This window comes from Cervus canadensis, chromosome 13, assembly GCF_019320065.1.
Source record: "Cervus canadensis isolate Bull #8, Minnesota chromosome 13, ASM1932006v1, whole genome shotgun sequence".
NCBI classification, from domain to species: domain Eukaryota; kingdom Metazoa; phylum Chordata; class Mammalia; order Artiodactyla; family Cervidae; genus Cervus; species Cervus canadensis.
The window spans coordinates 27,674,400-27,694,231 of NC_057398.1; the positions used below are offsets into that span (position 1 = coordinate 27,674,400).

At 56.0% G+C, this 19,832-nt stretch overlaps 1 protein-coding gene across 1 annotated transcript; it reads left to right on the forward strand.

The window, feature by feature from the left end:
• Positions 1–1,888: 1,888 nt before the first annotated feature.
• On the forward strand, positions 1,889–19,641 carry EFHD2 (EF-hand domain family member D2). The gene is made up of 4 exons (XM_043485624.1): positions 1,889–2,274; positions 14,940–15,087; positions 16,587–16,721; positions 17,912–19,641. The coding sequence occupies exons 1-4, from the start codon at positions 1,967–1,969 to the stop codon at positions 18,041–18,043; spliced, it is 723 nt and encodes a 240-aa protein (XP_043341559.1). The 5' UTR covers positions 1,889–1,966; the 3' UTR covers positions 18,044–19,641.
• The last annotated feature ends 191 nt before the right edge of the window (positions 19,642–19,832 follow it).

Genomic DNA, 19,832 nt, shown 5'->3' on the forward strand with positions numbered 1-19,832 from the left:
ATCGTCTGTCATCCCCTTCTCTTCCCACCTTCAATCTTTCCTAGCATCAGGGTCTTTTCCAATGAGTCAGTTCCTTGCATCAGGTGGCCAAAGTATTGGAGTTTCAGCTTCAGCATCAGTCCTTCCAATGAATATTCAGGACTAATTTCCTTTAGGATTGACTGGTTGGATCTCCTTGCAGTCCAAGGGACTCTCAAGAGTCTTCTCCAACACCACAGTTCAAAAGCATCAACTCTTCAGCACTCAGCTTTCTTTATAGTCCAACTCTCACAGCCATACATGACTACTGGAAAAACCATAGCTTTGACTAGATGGACCTTTGTTGGCAAAGTAACGTCTCTGCTTTTTAATATGCTGTCTAGGTTGGTCATAGCTTTTCTTCCAAGGAGCAAGTGTCTTTTAATTTCATGGCTGCAGTCACCATCTACAGTGATTTTGGAGCCCCCAAAAATTAATTCTAGCAATATCCTTTTTTTTTTTTTAAGGAAAGCATATTTTTTTTTTAAGTCATTGAATTTGTTTCAACACTGCTTCTGTTTTCTGTTTTGGTTTTTTGGCCCGGAGGCATGTGGGGTCTTAGCTCCCTGATCAGGAATGAACCCATACATTGGAAGTCTTAATCCCTGGACCGCCAGGGGAGTCCCAGCAATATTCTTAAACTGTGGGAAATCGACAAATATCAATTGAGGATCTGTTCTGTGGGAATCAGTCTGTAACAGCTCTCTGGTTTTACATTCTCAAGGGCTGTTTCCAGAGCACTGGTTTTTTTAAGGCCATAAGCCCATCTCTTCTCTGGGAGAAGCTGTTTCTGCAGAGTCTTGAGAATCATCCTAACATTTTAGAGAATAAGTGCAAAGCACAGTAGTGATTCTCAAACTTCATGTAGCCAAACGCCCTTGGGTGTCTCTTAAAAGGTAGATTTCTGGGTCCCACTCCAGAGATCAGTTTTTTTTTCTGGATTGGAGCCTGGAAATTGGTATTATCAACCAGCCCCTCTCCTCCCCTGCAGGAGTCCCGATGCTGGAAGTCCTCTTCAGTTTTAAGGTGACACACCAGACCACAGAGAGAAATTCTCTCTCTGGCCTCTTCCTGACACCCCTTGAGCCTTGGGAGAGGACACCTCTTCTCTGGGGTCCCCACTGAAATGGCAACATCAAGATCTCCCTGCCAGCTCCCCTAAAATAAAGTCACAGACGACCGCATGGCCCGGGAGCTATTCTGCCAAGTCATTCATGTTATGTGCTGACCCGCGGGGAGAGGACCAGGCCCTTCTCCCTTGCTCTCTCCCGCTGTCTCCGAGGACCTCTCAAGACTGAGGCCCAGCGCCATCTCCCTCGCAGCTGCTGGTCCATCCCTTTCCAAAGGATGCGGCGGCTCCACCTGCGGGTACATCTACACAGGGTATCCTGCACACCGGATCCACCTTCTTCATTAGCCCCGCAGCCCTCACGGGGCGCGCCAGTGTGTAACATCGAGTGGTCTCCATGGCAACCGACAGGGTGTCACGCCGACACGAGATTACGACCTCACGGCGTGGGGATTCCAGAGAAGGGGTTGGGGACGGCGCCCCCCTGAGTCCCAGACCCACGCCCAAACTGCAGGGAAGGACCCCCCACTTCCTTCCCGCCTGGATCGCCTGACCCCTCCCGCTCCGTTGGCACAGTGAGGACGGAGAGCTGGGGATGGGTTTCCACGGCGTCCCCCAACCCGACGGGGGGGCGGGGTATGGTGGCGGGCCGGCGCCCCCGGCACGCTCGAGCCTCTGCGAGCGAGCTGGAGCAGGCGCGGGCTGCACTGGGCCAGGATCGGGGGCGGGAGCGGGCGGGCCCCGCGAGGGGCGTAAGTCCCACCTTCGGGGGCGGTGCCTGGCGGTGGGGAGTGTCAGGAAGAGGAAGAGCTCGGCCAGAGGCGGTGCGGGCGCGAGACGAGCAGACGCCGGGCCGAGGCGAGCGCCGCGCGGGCCACCATGGCCACGGACGAGCTGGCCAGCAAGCTGAGCCGGCGGCTGCAGATGGAGGGCGAGGGCGGCGGCGAGGCCCCGGAGCAGCCCGGGCTGAACGGGGCGGCGGCGGCAGCGGCGGGAGCGCCCGACGAGACGGCCGAGGCGCTGGGCAGCGCGGACGAAGAGCTGAGCGCCAAGCTGCTGCGGCGCGCCGACCTCAACCAGGGCATCGGCGAGCCCCAGTCACCCAGCCGCCGCGTCTTCAACCCCTATACTGAGTTCAAGGAGTTCTCCAGGAAGCAGATCAAGGACATGGAGAAGATGTTCAAGGAGTGAGTGCCCACCCGACCCTGTCCCCCACCCACCCCGCGAGCCGGCCTCGGCTCCTGAGCCCCCGAACCCCGGACCCCGCGCGGTCCCGTGACCCATGAGGCCAGCCGAGCTCCCCGATCCCCGACACATCAGAGGCGAGGACCCCAGATCCCTTCCAGATAGTCACGAGGCTCCGGGACCTCCTCCCCACCACGCTTATGGGTCTGGGGACCCGCGGCCCCTGGCACGCGACCCCTTCTCACGGTGACGCTGCCCCCGGTACCCGACCCGCACGCACACGGAGTAGGGGACCTCGCGGCTCCTTCTAGAGAAGCGCGAGCCCCCATTGCTACCATTCGCGTGGGTCTGGAGAGCTCGGATCTCTGGCCTAGGACCCCTGTCTTGTTAGTGATCCTTCTCCACACCCGCGCACTAGGAGACTGGGGACCCCGTGGCCTCTGTGTCCTCCTCCTCAGCTACTTGAATTCCCAACCAACCCCCAACCCAAACGCGGGTCAGAAACACCCACCCCACCCTCCAGCGCCTCAACAAAGGTGACCGTTCCTTTCACTGGCTGGGGCTCTTTCATTTTTTCCGCTTATCTCACATCCCCCTCAACGTGGGTTCTGGGCCGAGACCCCTCCCCCACTTTCCCTGCACTTATTCAACATCTACCAGCAAACTGTGTCAAAGACCCTTCAGTCCCTCTCACCTCTACCCCCATCCACTCCTTTAGCCAGGCCCCCAACCCTTGACCCTCAGGTGATCTCCCCAGGGAGGGACCCCTTCCTCCCTGCCCCCTACTCCGCTGGTCTGTACAAACCTCACCACCAATCATCCGGTCAGGACTGTCCCCTCCTCGCTCTCCAGACTGCGGCTCCCTCCTCTTGCCCTCACCACCCTGAAGCTTTGCAGTCACTGGCCCCCTGCTTTCTGTCAGAAGGCCCCATATCTCCTTTCCCCTCTTCCCCCACTGCATGCCCCCTGTCCTCCCCGCAGAGGGTCACCTCCTATCTGACTTGGCTGGTGGCTCTCACCTCAGCCCTTCCTCCATCCCTTTTTCCACACCCCATGCCCTCAGCAGGTTGGACAGGTACTTTGAGGCCTCTGGACTTACCCCTCCCCCAACAAAAAAAAACTTTAAATCTCTTAAATGACTGGAGAGAAAAACTTCCTGATCCCCTTTGGGTCCACCCCTGGGTTCACCCTCTGGGGACTGAGACGGTCAGATGCACTGCCCCCCAGCAGTGTGGGGGTTGGGGTAGGGGTGGGGGCTTTGAAGGTGCTCAACCCCCCTCCCTTTGATACTGTTCCCCACCCACCTCCTGTTGCCCATCGCCCCTGCCCCTGGAGGGGAAAACAGCCCCAGGGGTGTGATCTGGAATAGGTCTGGAAATGGATCCAAAAAGGTAGACCCGTCCTGAGGTCAAGTCTTAGGTGAGGAAGTCAGGAGGTCTGGCAGCCACCTTGGCTGGGGCAGGAGGTGGGGGCAGGCTGGGGCAGTGTGACCCAGCGGCAAGCAGGAAGCCCAGGGTGTTTTGCAACCCCCCAGTTTGAGAAAGGCTCTTTCCCACTTCTCACTGCTTGCTGCGGCTGCTGCTTCTGCATTTGACCCCCATTGTAGGGAAGAGGTTTTTTGGTTCTCAGACCTGAATGGCTGGGAACCCCATACTTTTTTCCGAGGGTCAGCCTGGGGCAGAACTGAGTCCTTAACCCCACCCCAGGCCTCTGCACAGACACCCCTGGTCCCTGGGGAGCCTGCTCCTTTGCCTGCAGGGTCTTGGTTTAGGAGATCTTATCAAGTTTTATCATGATCGAAGACTGGCCTTATCAGAAGCACAGGAGTTCCAGGATTCCAGACCCAATAGAGGGCAACTTCCTTGTAGACTCTGCCGCCCCCCCTCCCACCCCCACACAGGGAAGTACAGGAGAGATTATTCAGCTGCTTGATCCCTGTATTCACACTGCCCAGGGACTAAGGAGCTCCTCCATTCCTCCCAGCACCCCATGACAGAACTGTCATCACCACTGTGGCGCAGTTGGGCAGTCTGGGCACAGAGAAGTGAAGTAATTTGCCAAGAACACACAGCTAGAAAATGATGGAGTCAGGCTCTAAACCCAGGCCTGTGACTCCAGAATTCATGTTCTTCCCTCCTGGGTTTCCCATCACAGATGTCTGCCTCCAAATGGGCCAGCACCCCCTTCCATATTCATGGCTGATTTTCCCCCACATGGACCCACCACCTCCTTCTCTTGGGCTTCCATGACATCCCTTCTACCCCCATGAAAAATAAAAAGAAGGAACAGTTTGGAGAACCCAGACACACCAAATGAGCAGGGACTTGGGATTGCTTCCCTGTGCCTCAGACAGTAAAGAATCTGCCTGCAATGCAGGAGACCTGGGTTTGATCCCTGGGTTGGGAAGATCCCCGGAGAAGGGCCTGGCAACCCACTCCAATATTCTTGCCTGGAGAATCCCATAAACAGAGGAGCCTGGTGGGCTACAGTCAATGGGGTCACAAAGAGTCGGACATGACTGAGTGACTAACGCTTTGACTAAATGGGAAGCTGCAGCTTGGTTAGAAGGAGCACATGGCTTGGGGAGGGGTCTTGAACCTGCGTTTGCAGAACAAGCTCACTTTTTTACAGAGGCTGTTTCTGGTATGAGTTTGACGAGGGATACTTTGGTGAAAATTGAGCGGAGCTGAACCCCTGGAGCCCCTTCTTGGCACCACTGCTGCTTGATGGGGTGCTGCTTGGCAGGGATGGAGGTGGGGGCAGGAAGGGGCCAGGGAGCTGGACTTCTAGGGAAGGAAGTGCCGCCCGCCGGGGGGGGCCCTGGCGAGGAGGGAAGGCAGCAGATTTTGTATTCAAGGAAACAAGGCTTCACTGTGCCAGCCGAGCCCAGCCCAGCCGAGTCCCGGCTGTGAACAGCCAACAGACAGGCTCTCATGGAAGACAAAACCCCCGTTCTGCTTCTGCCATCCAAGAGGGGCTGCAGCCTCCTGGGTCCAAGCAGGGCTGGAGGATCACAGCCAGGGCTTTGCCGAGAGACTTCCACCCTGATCTGCAGCCCCCATGGCAGAAGGGAGGGGAGCCCAGGCCTCCTAGAAAACCGTCCCCCAAATCAGAGTGCAAGAGACGGGAAAGAGCAGAGGGAACTGGGAGCTGGACTTGCCTTGGAGGTCAGGAGCTAGGAAGCGGGGCTTTGCTATTGAATTACCTAGTATGCCTGCCCTTCCCCTAGCCTCAGTTTTCCCATCTGTAAAAGGAGCACAGTGACAGATGATTCTCAAAGATTCAGCAGTGACCTCCTTATGTCTGAGCAACCCTGAGCTGTCTGGATGACAGAACTGCCTTCTGGGGTCTTCCAGTTCATCCATTCAGTAGTCATCAGCAGATTCTTCCTCAGGGTGGAGATGGAGGGAGAAGAAAGGGGGCAGGGGGAAGATGGACAGGCTCTCTACTATCACTGACCTTACACTCCCGATAGTTTCCATCTGGGAGAGACGTTGGGGGGGTTGTCATCAACCCTTCTCCCCATTTTACAGAAGAGAAAACTGAGGCCCAGGAAGGTGTAGTGACTTTCATGGGGAGATTTTCAATGACTGAACCAGAGCATCCTTATCTATACAATGGGGACAGTGGTCCCTGCTTCTCAGGGAGGGGCTGCAGGCAGGTGATGCACTCAGAGCTCTGGCACAGTGCCAGGCACCTGGAGGCACCTCGACTCTCAATCCTTCCTCCCCTTGCTGCCTCAGATTGCTCCCATCACCTCTAATTCCACCCTCTCCCATCCTCTGTCTGCTCATTCGTTTAGGGTCCTGCCTGGGTCGGGAAGACCTCCCTGGAGAAGGAAAGGGCAACCCACTCCAGTATTCTTGCCTGGATAATTCCATGGACAGAGGAGCCTGACAGGCTACAGTCCACAGAGTCTAGGGTAGCAGAGTCAAACTAATGCTGGAGACCTCCAGGCAAGGGCCAGGGGTGTGGCCCCAGAGGGCCTCAAGGCAGCCACCTCTGGGCTGGCAACAGCCTGGGGCTGTTGCCTGGGGCTCTGTGGGGTTTTGTAAGCTGAGACCTGCCAGAGAGGCAGGCAGCCATGTAATTCTGAACCTGCTGTGGAATCCGAGGAAGATGCCCTAGTTCCCTGCCTGGCCCAGGCTCGTCCCCAGCCACTTCATCTCATGACCCCTTGCGTCAGAACAGCCGGTGCCCCTCTCTTCTTCCCACCGTGCCCTCCCCTCCACCTGCTCCACCTTCCTGGTGTCTCCTCAGGCTTTTGCAGCTCACAGCACCACCCCGCGCCCCCCTCCCCACCCCCCAGCACAGCCCCCTCGTCCTTTCTGGGAGAGCGTCTGGTGCAGTGGTTAAGCGCTGGGCCTTTGGAGTGTGCTACCCTGGGTTGGAATCCCAGCTGTGGGCCCTGGGGCAAGACACCTAAACCCTTCTGAGCCTCACGTCCTCACCCTAGAACAGGGAGAACAATAACCCCAACCTCCCAGGGTTGTTATAAAGTGTTTAACCCTGGGCTTGGCACAGAATAAGTCCTCACCAAGTTCCTGTCACTACCATCCCTAGCCCTGGCAGTGGTGGCTGGCACAGAGATGGCTCCAAAAAGCCACTGGCTGCCTCCACTTACCCCCCACGGAGCTGCCCAGCCTGCCAGGCTGGCAACAGCCCTCTTGCTTTGGGCCCGAGTGACGGGCCTCGGCATGAGAACCTTCTTTCCCTCCTGTGGAACAGAAGCTTTGATTGACAGCTACATATGGCTCTGGTAAATAACAAAAATGGGTACTTGAATTCATTATCACTTAATTACGTGGAAGGCAGGTGGCAGGGAAAAGGGAAGAGCACCCAGCAGCCCGGGGATGACACAAAACTAGGACTCTAGTTGGCTCCCGTGTGCCATTGCCCAGCAGGTGGGTACTCCAAAGTTTCTCAGAGTCTATTTCCCCTGGGGCTAGAGAACCTGCCCTGGAAAGTCCTGAGGATTAAGTTGAGAAAGTCCAGGGGAACTCCCTGCTGGTCCAGTGGTTAGGACTCTGTACATTTACTGCCAAGGGCCCGGGTCAGTCCCTGGCCCGGAAACCAAGATCCCGGAAGCTACATAGTGTGGCCAAAAAAAAAAAAAAACTCCTGAGCCTTTGTAAAGAGTCCACCATCATGTCTGGCTGGTGGGCTATTAAAAATATAGGTGACATTTTTGAAAAATGTAGGGTTCACACCGTTGATCATATTTTGTTAAGTTTCTGTATGCAAGTTCCAGAGAATTAAGGGGAAAATAAAATCTCTGCCCTCAAGAAGCTTACAGTGTCATGAAGAGCAATGGCATAGAGGGGTCTTTGCGAGTGAGAGAGGATGGACCCCCAGGGCTGGAAACGTCAGGTTCCATTTCTTTGTCTCTACAAAGAGTACTGAAAGTTCTCTTGAAGGATGCTATGATGACAGCCCTCCATAGCCAGCCCCCTGCCTCCACACCCTCTCCTTGCTAAATGGAGCCACCAGGCCCATGGGGCCCAGTGTATTATTTCAGGAACTGAATTGAATCCTCAGACCAGCCCAGTGAGGTGGGTGCTGTCCTTCTCCCCATTTGCCAGATGAGGAAAGCAAGGCCCAAGGTTATAATAAGTGGCCAGGGCAGGATTAGAACCAGGTCTGCCTACAGGGAGCTCCCAAGACCAAGTGAGGGCTGTGTTTATGGCTGGGGGACGGGGAAAGGGAACCCTCTGGGGGTTCAGAGGTTGGGTCCTGCCCCTACAGCAGCCGGGAGCCTGGCTTTCTGGGGAGAAGCCCCACCCCTGGGGAGGGAGGGTTTTCTGGCCTCAGGCCCGTCCTCTGCTTTCCTACTTCCCTTCTGATTCTGAGTCACCTCTCCTCTCCCAACCCCCGGGGACCTTTGGTTCCCTTTTGGTTTGCGCCTTCCTGCCTTCTGTCTGTGCCTCTGGGTTCAGCTCTAGCAGACCAGGCCTTGCTGCCTGGGGCCCTTTCTGCAAAGCCAACCCCACGCCCTCCAGCTGCTGAGGTCCCTCTGTCTACACAGCAGTCTTCTCTTTGGCTGATTTCCGCTTTTTTAGGACTCTAGAGAAGTGAGAGTTCTAGGCCAGAAAGGTGCAGCCAGACAGAGCCAGGCCTGGGGACTCCTGAGCTGTGTGGAGAGAGAGGACCACTGGGGTGCTCCCTTCCAGGAACTATGCCTCTTGTTTAATCCTTTCTCAACATCCTATAAGATGGTCATCACCCATTTCACAGATAAGAAGACTGAGTTTCAGATTTCTATGACTGAGGAGCAGAGACAGGATTTGAACTTGATTCTTCTGACTCCAAGTCCTTTGCTCCCATGGGACCCTATTAGGAGCATATCCTCATCAGCTTGTTAGAAATCCAATCACTCAGGCTCCACACCAGGCCTACTGGATCAGAGTCTGCATTTTAGCAAGACTCACCAGGTATCCACTTTAAGGTTTAAGAAGCACTGGGCCACCCCATAGCCATCTCCCTGCCCCGTTCCTGAGTCTAGGGAGTGAGACAATAACAAGAGGGAAGCTTAATAACAAACACTGGGTTATATTAGACATTTGGTATGTGTCCTTTGCAATCACTGTTATAATAATAATTATTATTAAGAGCAGGCTGCGGGGAGACCCACTGCTGTTGCTACCAGTGGAGGGAGCTACCCTCCCAGGGTGGGGCTCAGTGAGAGATGCTTAAACCCGAGTTTAGGATGTCCTGAGCCCTGACAGCCCCCAGCAGGTTGCCATCAGCCGGGGGGGCACCCACTTGATCCTTGGACTCACTGGGAAGCTATAGGGGAAGCATCAGCCCCACCCTGGCCACACTCACCCATACACGCTCACACACCCTCTCCTTCACTGACACAGGGCAACAGATCGAGTGTCAGACTCTAAAGATAGTGCTGGAGGAAGTGGTGAGTGACTGGGCTTTCCCCTCCTGAGTCAAGCAGTCTGGGGGTGGGGAGTGTAGGAACGGATGGGCACTGCCAAAATGTCGTCGCCGAGCCTGTGGGTGTCTACCTGTACCAGGAGGCGGGCCAGGCCAACCCAGCTGTAGCAAGTAGCAAGGCCAGAATTTCCCTGGTGTCTAGAACTTTCCTACCTTCCCATTTCAGGACAAAGAGTAGAGGCCTAGGAACCACTGAAGCCTCCCCAGACAGAATGGGGAAAGACCAGGTCTGTGAATACTGGGGCCAAAGTCAGGTGGGCCTGGGGGCTCAGTGGTCCATAAACACCGCTCTCTCCAGCTGTCTGTCCTCCTGGCAACCCCCATGGGCAGAGGGACCGCCCACAAAGGCCTGGGATGGGACGGGAACCAAAAGGGAGAGAATTGGGGTCCCCTATGCTCCCAAACCAACTGTTGCCCTCTCCCCCTGTGCAGTGACTCTGATGGCTCCTCGCTCTGCCATCAGACAGTACAGACAGCTGGGAGGGTCATATTAGAGCAACTTTCTAATAGAGAGTTCCAAAGCCAAAATGGGTTGTTTTAGTGAAGCAGTGAGCTTCCCGTCCTCAGAGGTACTCAAGCAGGAAAGCTGCATTAGGGGATCTGACCCTCATGAATGGCTAAATTAGGTGGCCTCCAGTATCCCTCCCAACCTGAGTTTCTTTGGTACAGGGTCTATAGGCATCCAAACACAGCAGAGTAGTTAAAAGCACATGTTTTTTCCTCAGGTCAGGGTTCTGATCGTCAAGTATGTCCTTGTTAGCTGTGATCTTGGTCAAGTCACTTCCTCCCTGAGTCTCAGTCTGCTGTCTGTAGTATGGGGATGCTTATGCCTGCTTCACCAAGTTCCTGAGAGGATCTGACACAAAGCACTTGGGATAGTGCCTGCCACTAGTGAGTGCTGAGCCAGGAGGAGCCACTAATGATAATATTGTTATGAAATCGGGGCAGGCCCTGCATACTATCAGAGCCAGCTGCTGCTCAGCCCCGAAACTCCAGGTTATCAGAACCAGGGGAGGAGGAGCAATCCGCCAAGAGGGCCCTGCAGCCCCAAGGGGCAAAGTCTGCCCGGGTGGTAACCGCTGCTCCATTTTCAAGGACAGATGGGAGGGGATTTTGTCACCAGCATCCGGGGCAGCAGCAGCTGAGCCCTCCCTGTTGAGAACTGTTCAGAGGGAGGGGGGTAGGAATGTGGGCACAGTGCCAGGTGCAGCAGCCTCCCTCCAGTGCTGGAGAAAAGTGCTGAGCTCCCAGCCCAGGAGCTTTGTTGTCAGTCCCTCTGGGTGGAATTGGTCCTCCCAGGCAGGTCCCAAGCCTCTCCTCTCAGCCCAGCCTCCCCCAGCCCTACAGGCTTGAGAATTCAGGACCTCTCATGGGACCAAGAAGACGGAAGCCGGCAGGTAGGGAGGGAGGAAAGTTTACAGCTTTTGGAAACTTGCTGATCTCTAACTGTGACCCTAGACTGCTTGCTACCCACTCTACATGACATGAAGCGGGTAGACCAGGCATCCAGACAGATCTTGTGTACAGAGTCTTTGCCTGGATCCTCTGAGCTACCTGTAGCCTCAGCTCCAGCTCAGGGCAAGGGCTGTTGGAAGAGAGGGTCTCCCCAGCCAGGGATATGCCTGTTTCCCAGCATCCTACTAACACCATTCTCTCCTGGGTTGCCAGGCATCCTCCTGCTGGTGGCACAGTGACCATCTCCCCCTTTCTCATTTCCCTCTCTGTCAGAGGAGGAACAGGAGGGTAACCCAGGACTGGGACTTCTCTCTCCCTCTGCCCAGTGAAAGAGCAAAAGATTATATTTCTCCACCTCCCCAAGTGGCAGGGTCTCTGAATCCAGCCTAATGGGGGTTGGGGGTGGAAGTAGTTGGACCTTCAGGGGAGATGCTCGTGGGACCCCTCATTCATCTTGTCCACCCCCTACCTCCGGGTCGCTCTACAGCAAGCATTTCCTCCCAGCCATACACCTTCAGGACTGGGGAAGAAATTGTATTTTTTACCACTGTTATTATCACTATTTTTATATTATGTGTACAAATATACTTAACTAGTATCTGGCACATTAAAAGTTCTCAATGGAGCTATTATAATCAAATTAGCAGGTTTTAGGCACATATTACTTACTAGGTGTTTTGTATCCTTGTGTGTGTACATGTGCAGGCTCTGTTATTCACTCAGTCGTGTTCAACTCTTTGTGACCCCGTGGACTGCAGCACATCAGGCTTCCCCTTCTCTGTCCTTTACCATCTCCCAGAGCTTGCTCAAATTCATGTCCATTGAGTTGGTGATGCCGTCCAACCATCTCATCCTCTGTTGTCCCCTTCTCCTCCTGCCTTCCATCTTTCCCAGCATCAGGGTCTTTTCTAATGAATCGGCTCTTCGCATCAGGTGGCCAAAGTATTGGAGCTTCAGCCTCAGTATGGGCTTAGTCATGTCCAACTCTTTGTGACACCATGGACAGTAGCCCGGCAGGCTCCTCTGTCCATGGGATTTTCCGGATAAGAATACTGGAGTGGGTTGCCATTTCCTATTCCAGGGGATTTTCCCAACCCAGGGATTGAACCCACATCTCTTGCATTGGCAGGCAAGTTCCTTACTAACTGCAACACCTGGAAAGCCCATTTTATATATCCATAATCTCCTTTACTCTCAAACCCTAACGATAGATGTTAACAATAATAATAATTCAGCAGTGGTACTGTAATTAGTGTGTATTAATTAAGTACCTGTTGTGGGCCAGCCTCTGTGCTCAGAATCTATGTGGATCCTCTGTTAACCCTTGCCTTGAGCCTGAGATGGGTCTGATCTCCATGGTGTAAATGGAGAAATTGAGGCGCCTGGGGTCATGTGACTTGAGCAGGGTCACCTGGCCCACAGATGGCAGAGCTGGGGTTTGGACTCAGGTCAGTTTCAGCAGAGATTCTGTGAGCACAAACCTCCAGGGTTTACCTAGGAAGAATCTAACTGATCCAATGACCCAGAGCCCGCCCACATCAGAGCCCAGGGCACGTGGTGGATGTCCACTCCCTGGACGGCGGGGGGTGGGGGGGCTGTTGGTGGGGGTTCCAGTGTTGCCACCTCTGGCGCCCCACCTCCCACCCCAGCACCTGCTTCTCCCTACTCTCTGTCACCTCCCCTTGGTGACTGATTCTCCGGCACTGCAGCCAGGACTGTCCCCCTGGGGGCGGGAGCCCAGACCCTGTAATTGATTGATGCTTGATTGACGCAGACAGCGGTTCAGGCCGCGGTTTGAGCTGCAGCCCAGACAGGCCTGGGAGCTGCCAGAGACCAAGATCCAGAGCCCTCGTTTCTGTCCAAGTGTGGACACTTTATCTGCACTTCCTCTGAAACTGAGCCACCCCTGGCTGCGGGAGAAATGCTTGAGCAGTAAATAACGCTGAGACTCAGGAAGGCGAGTGGGGCGGTGGAGAGAGTCAAGTGTGGGAAACGCAGGGATGGGGGACTGAACCCCTGGCCAGTGCCCAGACCTTTATAGTCCCTGTTCCCTAATCAGTCACGTGGGGCCATAACTGACCTCCCAGGATTGCTGAGCATAGAGGTTGTAGAGAGAAACTGCCTGGCACGTAGTAGGAGCTTCATAAAGGTAACTAAGTCTCATGATAGTGCTGGTAGCTGCCATTTCTGGAGCCAGCGCTGGGCTAAGTGCTTGTCACATATGAACCCCTTCAGTCCCTGCAGTGACCCTACGAAAGGGTCACCATCATACCAGGGGTTCTTGGCCTCAGCGGGAGGCTCAGTGGCACAGTCTCCTAGAAGCCAGGCCGTCTGCCCCAGCCCTGACATGTCATCGCCGAACGTCACTGGAGCCCAAGTTCAGAAAGAGGCCGGGCCTTTGTTTTCCTTGGGGACATTGAGGAGGGGCGTCCGCATGACTGACCGTGGACAGACTGACTCCTCTGTCGTGGGGCTGCTCTCCTCCTGGGCCGCCCCAGGGCTGCTCCAGTTCCCCTCACTAAGGCTCAAGGAGCAGCCACCCCGCCTGCTACCAACTGGCAAACAGACTCCAAAGATGGAAGATGAGGGGCTCCACTGTGCCCTCCTCAGGGTCCCTCCAGCTCTAAGTGGAGTCTGGACCACGGGATCGCCGGCCTTCCTGACCTTCTCAAGTCCCACAGTCCTCCCCTGCATCCTCTCGTTATCTGCTTCCACCTGGGCTGTGGCCACTGCCCGTGCTGTAGCCTCCTCTCTCCGCGGTGGGGATGAGGCCTCAGGACCCTATGCTCCCTGCAGGCTTCCCAGAGACCTGTCTTCCCTGTGCTGCGTCACTCCCAACCACTGACTCACTTGCTCGTGAACTATTTATACCCCTCGCACACATGCTCCGCTCAGCGCTCCTCTGTTCTGCTGGCAGCCCCAGGACGTGTGGAGGGGGGCTGGGCCCAGCAAATGTGCAGGTCTGTGAGCCCTCCAGACGTGGGATAGAAGCCCAGCTCCTTCCTCTATTGCTGTGTGACCTTGGGCATCTCACTTCACCTCTCTGAGCCTTCGTGTTAAATGTAGGAGATTAAGTAAAATGAAGTAGGTAAATTTCCCAGCACAAAGATAAGATTTCAAAAGCTGGTTGCTGTCAGATTTGTCCATAGTTGTGTGAAGTATAACTGGAGATGGGGGAAGGGAGTTGGGGAGCCCTTGAAGAGGGGACAGAAATGAGATGAGTGTCTATGTGGGAACTCCAAGTCTGCAGAAAGTGTCTGGAGCTCAGCCCCTCTGTGTCATATTACTGTCCCCTGCACTGTCACCCAGCCATCTTGAGGCCTTGAGGACTGCATGAAGGTCTTTAGGCTCAGGAGGCCCACTTGGCCAGCACTGAGATGACCCTCCCCCACCCACCAGGAGGCAATCAGGGCGGTTGCTTGGTTGGCCTGATAAGAGGGCCTGGCTGGGCTGCGGGAACAGCGCCCACATCCGCCCGGCTGTGTGCTCCCAGCACCCCAGCACCTCCCCCGCCAGGGGACGGGCCGGAGTGCAGCTCTGACCCAAGCTCTTACCACAAGGAAGCCGGTCGAGCGAGCTGTTTAGACTCTGCCCCTCACCCTGTCTGTCTCTCTGCCAGGCCATGGGTGGTAGGAAAAAGAGACCCGAATTGTGCAGGGCAGAGGCACAGTCATCACCTAATCATTGTTCAGGCCTTTCCAGCCACCGCTGTACCCTCCTGCAGGCACCCTGTACAAGTTGTTCTCTGAACACACCCCAGGCCACATTCCAGAAAACTCAAAGTTTTCTTTGAGGGCTCTACCCTTAGACATGTACCTTCTGCCTCCCTCCTGGGTGATGACGGGGAGAGGGGGAGATATGGAGCCAAGATGCCCTCAAGGGCCTGTGGAGGTGCTGAAGGATGGTCAGTGAGTTCTTCCATCAGGCCCACCCTCCCAGTTTGTACCCCGTATGATACTGTGAATCTTCCTACCTGCTTGTAATGTCTCACTCAGTAGATAGAGGCTGTGGTTTCAGCTTCCCTGTGTAGCAGGTTTGGCCAAAAGTTGGCATTGTTCGAGATGTAGGAGGCTGCCAGGCCACGTGGTGAGCTGCCCATCATCAGAGGTAACCAAGCAGTCGCTGGACCACAAATCAGCCTTGGCTGAGGTCCTCGCTAGGAGGTGACTTTTGAGTCCCTAGGGTTCTTGCACTCTGGCTTATCACCTCTCTGGCTGGTGAGGTATGAGGTGTCAGGATGTCCTTAGGCCTCTCTTTGCACCCACAGGTACGATGCCGGCCGGGATGGTTTCATCGACCTGATGGAGCTAAAGCTCATGATGGAGAAACTTGGAGCCCCCCAGACCCACCTGGGCCTGAAAAACATGATCAAGGAGGTGGATGAGGACTTTGACAGCAAGCTCAGCTTCCGGGAGGTGAGTGTCCTGCTCCCCGTGGGGGGCAACACTGTTGGGGGCTTGGTGGTAGGGAGAGACTCACCCCTGCTTTGTCATTGAGCTACTTGTCCTTGAACAGCCACTGTTGAATGGCTTATTGTTGGCTGAATGAGGTTTCAGCAGATCATAGAGCAGGTCCCCAGGGAGATTCTGAGATGCTTAAGTGAGAAGAAGGTCCATCCATTCCTTCATGTAGTGAGCACTTATTTTATTTATTGACTGATTTAATTTTATTTATGTCTGTGTTGGGTCTTCATTGCTGCATGAGCTTTTCTCTACTAGCCGAGAGCGAGGGCTACTCTCTGGTTGCGGTGCTCGGGCTTTTCATTGCAGTGGCTTCTCCTGTCGCAGAGCATAGGCTCTAGGTGCACGAGCTTTGGTAGTTGTAGCACACAGACTCAGTAGTTGCAGCTCATGGGCTCTAGAGCGCACACTCAGTAGTTGTGGCCCACAGACTTGATTTACCCCACTGCATGGGGAATCTTCCTAGACCAGGGATCGAACCCATGTCCCCTGCTTTGGCAGGCAGACTCCCCATCCACTGTACTACCAGGGAAGTCCTGTATCCCTGACCCCATGTGGGCTCTGGGGGCACAGAGAAAGACCCTGTGCTCCCGGGGTCCTGGCGTGCAGAGGGCGAGATGCACAGAGAGTGAAACAATCGGATGCTGTGACTGAGGAGAAGAAGGGGCAGATGGAGGAGGGACTCTCACTGCAGGTCCAAGAGGAGCAGGTGCTGGGCCAGGTGACTTCACACTCCTGCTCTCACTCAGCCTCACTCTGAGCTGGGAGCCACGAGCAAACCTGTTTGCTGGAGGAGGAAACCAAGGCTCCAAGCCAGATAGCAATGGCGCTGGCCCCGTGGGCAGCACAGGGTTAAATGCCAGCTGTGGCCTCTGGAGAGTCAAGGCTCAGGTGGGCCCTGGAGAGCTAGCAGGAAGCACAGAGGAGGCAAGGCAAGAGAAGAGTGGCCCCGGGAGGAAGGTGCGGGCAGCATGCAATGGTGGTATGGACTCAGGACCTGGGTTCGAGTCCTTCCTCCATCACTTTCTGGTGCTGAGCCTTCCTCTTTCTGTAAAAGGGGCACAATCATGTACCTTCAGGGCTCAGTAAATGGGATTTAAAGTGGACTGGTTTGGAGAAAACAGTGGAGACAAAGGTAAGAGGTAAGTTGAGGCTTATGATGGGAGCTGAGCGTGGGCGGAGCAGGCTGCAGGAGCCGTGATCTTGGGGTGGACAGGAGATCGGTCACCTCGCCTCCCATTCTACAGATGGGCAACCGAGGCCCAGAGAGAGAGGGGCCCAGCAACCTGTTCAGGAATACAGAGCATGGAGAGTGGAGAACGCAGGCCTCTGGCTCCCAGGCCCGCGAGCACCTCTCTTCCCAGGGAAGCCTGTAGCAGGTCCAGGGGTGGGCAGGTTCTGGCCCTTCCCACTCTCTCCCTGATGACATCAGTGTTCTGTTCTCCCTGCCACAGTTCCTCCTGATTTTCCGCAAGGCAGCAGCCGGGGAGCTGCAGGAGGACAGCGGGCTGCACGTGCTGGCCCGCCTCTCCGAGATCGACGTGTCCACCGAGGGTGTCAAGGGGGCCAAGAGCTTCTTTGAGGCCAAGGTAAGGAATGGGGGGCTGTATGGTGCCCCGACCCCACTTAAGGATGGGGATGGCTGGGATCCACCAGGATCCTGAGTTAGCAGAAGGATCAGCATGTCCCCTTCCTGTCCCTGCTGCGGCCGCAGACAGGAGGTGGGGAGCTGACACCTATCGGGGCCCACGTCGTTCCTGGCTTCTGTCCCCTCCCATCCTGCTTGCGATCCTTTCCAGTTTCCCCTTTCTCTCCCCCAGGGATGGGTGAGGGGTGTGTATTCTTGAAGAGGGAACAAGGACCACTTTGAGATGCCCCTGCCCTGGCACACAGAGCCACTACCCACAAAGGACTGGGCTTTAAAAGGTGGGATCAAGAGACAGCAGAGCAGGCCCAGAAAGACAGCACTGGTTCCCAGCGCCTTTCGGAGACACTGGCCCTGCCAGCCCCAGCCTGGAGGGAGTGTGATGGGCCCCAGAGGCCAACCCCAGGCATGGCACAGGTTCAGGTGGAGGGGACAAGTATGGTTCCTGGATCCTGTCTTGCCAGGGCTCTGGGGCTCCTGCCTGTTCTTGCTTCTCCCCATCTTCATGTTAGCTAAGAACATTCCTTCTAAAGGCCTCCTCACACCTCCTTCTGGGCTTCTAGAATTGATGGGATGTTTCTGGGTTCAGTTGGGCTTCCCAGGACGGGAACAGGATAAGAATAGCTACATCAGAAGCTCCCATTTACAGGACCCATACTCTGCAACAGCCACTGAATGTATCTTATCTCTTTTAATCCTCTCCCCATATCTATGAGGTCAGACTTATTAATCACCAGGCTCTAAATATGGGCTTCCCTGGTAGCTCAGTTGGTAAAGAGTCTGCCTGCAGTGCAGGAGACCCAGGTTCAACCCCTGGATGGGAAAAATTCCCTGGAGGAGAAAATGGCAACCCACTTCAGTATTCTTGCCTGGGAAATGCCATGGACAGAGAAGCCTGGCAGGCTACAGTCTATGGAGTCACGAGTCAGACACGACTTGGCAACTAAATCACTACCAGGCTCTAAATGGAAGAACTGAGGCTCAGAGAGGTGACTGAAGTGCTGAGCCGAGGGTCTGGATGGTGGGAGGCAGCGCATCGGTTGGGGTGGGATGGGGGCACAGCAGAACTAGAAGAGACCCCAGAGAGACCTCCTCTGGTCCTGACCGCCTGACTCCCACCTGACCCCATCCCAGGTCCAGGCCATGAACGTGTCCAGCCGCTTCGAGGAGGAGATCAAGGCAGAGCAGGAGGAGAGGAAGAAGCAGGCGGAGGAGATGAAGCAGCGGAAAGCAGCCTTCAAGGAGCTGCAGTCCACTTTCAAGTAGCGAGGCTGTGCCCCACCACGTGGCCCCGGCCCTGGCGCCCGGTCTGAACGGCGAGGGTGGCAAGGGTGAGCACACCGGAGGCCCAGCTTGATCCTCGGCTCTGCCCGAAGGGACCATGCTAAAAAAGCTACAGATGTCTGTGAACGAGCCGGTCGAGGGGGTCTTCCAGAGCGGCCCGGCCTCTCCCCGCTCCCTCTGCTGTTCCTGAGGCCGCGACACCAGCTGCCCGGCCGGTCCTGCTCCTTCGCCTCCTGGCTGCCCGCTGCCTGCCCCAGCCGTGCCTGCTCCCGGCTCTAGGGCGCACCCTGCTGGGGGCTGCCCTCCACACACACTCCTCTCCTCCCTGCCGCTCCCCCTTTCCACCGCCTCCCCACCCCAGAGGCCACCTGCCCTTCACCTGCAGGCCGCAGCGGCCCTGGGGCCCCTCCCTAGACTGGGGGAGCGACAGATGGCAAGAATCGCAGACCCAGAGAGCTGATCAGTGGCACCCGGCTCCCCACCCCCAGCACCTGTTCCTGCAGCCCTGCCTCCTCTCTCTGCTGGAATCAAGGGGGGCGCTTCTATCCTGGCCAAGGGACCCAAGGCCCTGGCCCACCCGCCCCATCCCTGCCCCCCAGCTGACATGGAAACCCCAGCCCTCTGGGCCCCAGCCAGGCAGGGTGAGGGGGCAGCTCTGCCAATCTACCTCACGGGCCCACACTCTGCCGGCCATGCCATGGATCATGGGCCGGGAAGGCTCTGGGGGCAGAAACACCACTCCCTAGTTGCCGCACCCCCACCCCATACCGGCCCACAGCAGCCAGAGGGTCCCTGGAGAAGAGGGGGCAGTGGGGAGGGCTTGGCCCCTTCATGGGGAAGGAAACCAGCACGCCTCCGTTCTCCAGGAGGTGTCCAAGAAGTGCTTTAAGTGGTTTGCACGGACCAGGTGGTGGGGAGCAGGGGGCCTGGCTGGGCTCTTTCACGCCATCCTTCCCCGAACGACGTTCACCGCCTTGGCACCAGCGACGGGAACCTGTCCCGTCACACCCACCCCCTGAGGGTGCACGGGGCCCACAGCCCCCCCCCCGCCCTGTGCCCCTCCCCAGATGGGCCGTGGCCAAGCCTGTGCCACCAGCCTGGCCCTGCGCGGCTCCCCATGTGCACGCTCACGTGTGTGCGTGTCCGTGTGTGTGCGTGTCCGTGTCTGTTGCTGTGTCGTGAAGCTGTGCCCGTCCCCCAGTCCAAACAAGTGAATGGCCGCTGAGGCCACAGTTATGCAACTTTCCGTGTGTGTCGTGACAGCGTCACTGCTTTTTAAACTCGATAATTATTTTAGTAAGATGCCCCAAGAGTCCACACAACTCCTGTTGGCCTTGCAGAGGTTTTATTTTTTTGGCCTTAGAATCTGCAGGAATTAGGAGGTACTGGCCCCCGCGCAGCAGCCTTGGCCCTGGATTGCGTTTGCCTTAGCGGATATGTTTATACAGATGAATATAAAAAGTTCTTTTTCTTTGGGCTTATTGCTTTTTTTTTCTCTCCTCCCATCTCACCAAAAAAAAAAGCTACTTCTTCATTCGGTGGTACGATTATTTTTTTTAACTAAATAAGATAAAATTCTATATTCTTATGTGTGTGTGGTTCTTGTTGGGGTGGGAGAAGGGAGGGGCTGGGAAAGGAGTGGACAGGGCAAGGTCACCAGGGTGCGGGGACAGCATTTGCTCAGGTGGCTCCCATGTCAGAAGCCAGGGAGAAGAGGGGACTCAGGCCTCCTTCCTAAGGGGAGAAGTTGAGTTTGATGCTCACACATGCT

Coding starts and splice junctions, on each gene's coding strand:
- EFHD2 (XM_043485624.1), top strand. CDS start 1,967: ATGGCCACGGACGAGCTGGCCAGCAAGCTGAGCCGGCGGCTGCAGATG. Junction 2,275..14,939: donor ATGGAGAAGATGTTCAAGGA/GTGAGTGCCCAC, acceptor TTGCACCCACAG/GTACGATGCCGGCCGGGATG. Junction 16,722..17,911: donor AGAGCTTCTTTGAGGCCAAG/GTAAGGAATGGG, acceptor ACCCCATCCCAG/GTCCAGGCCATGAACGTGTC.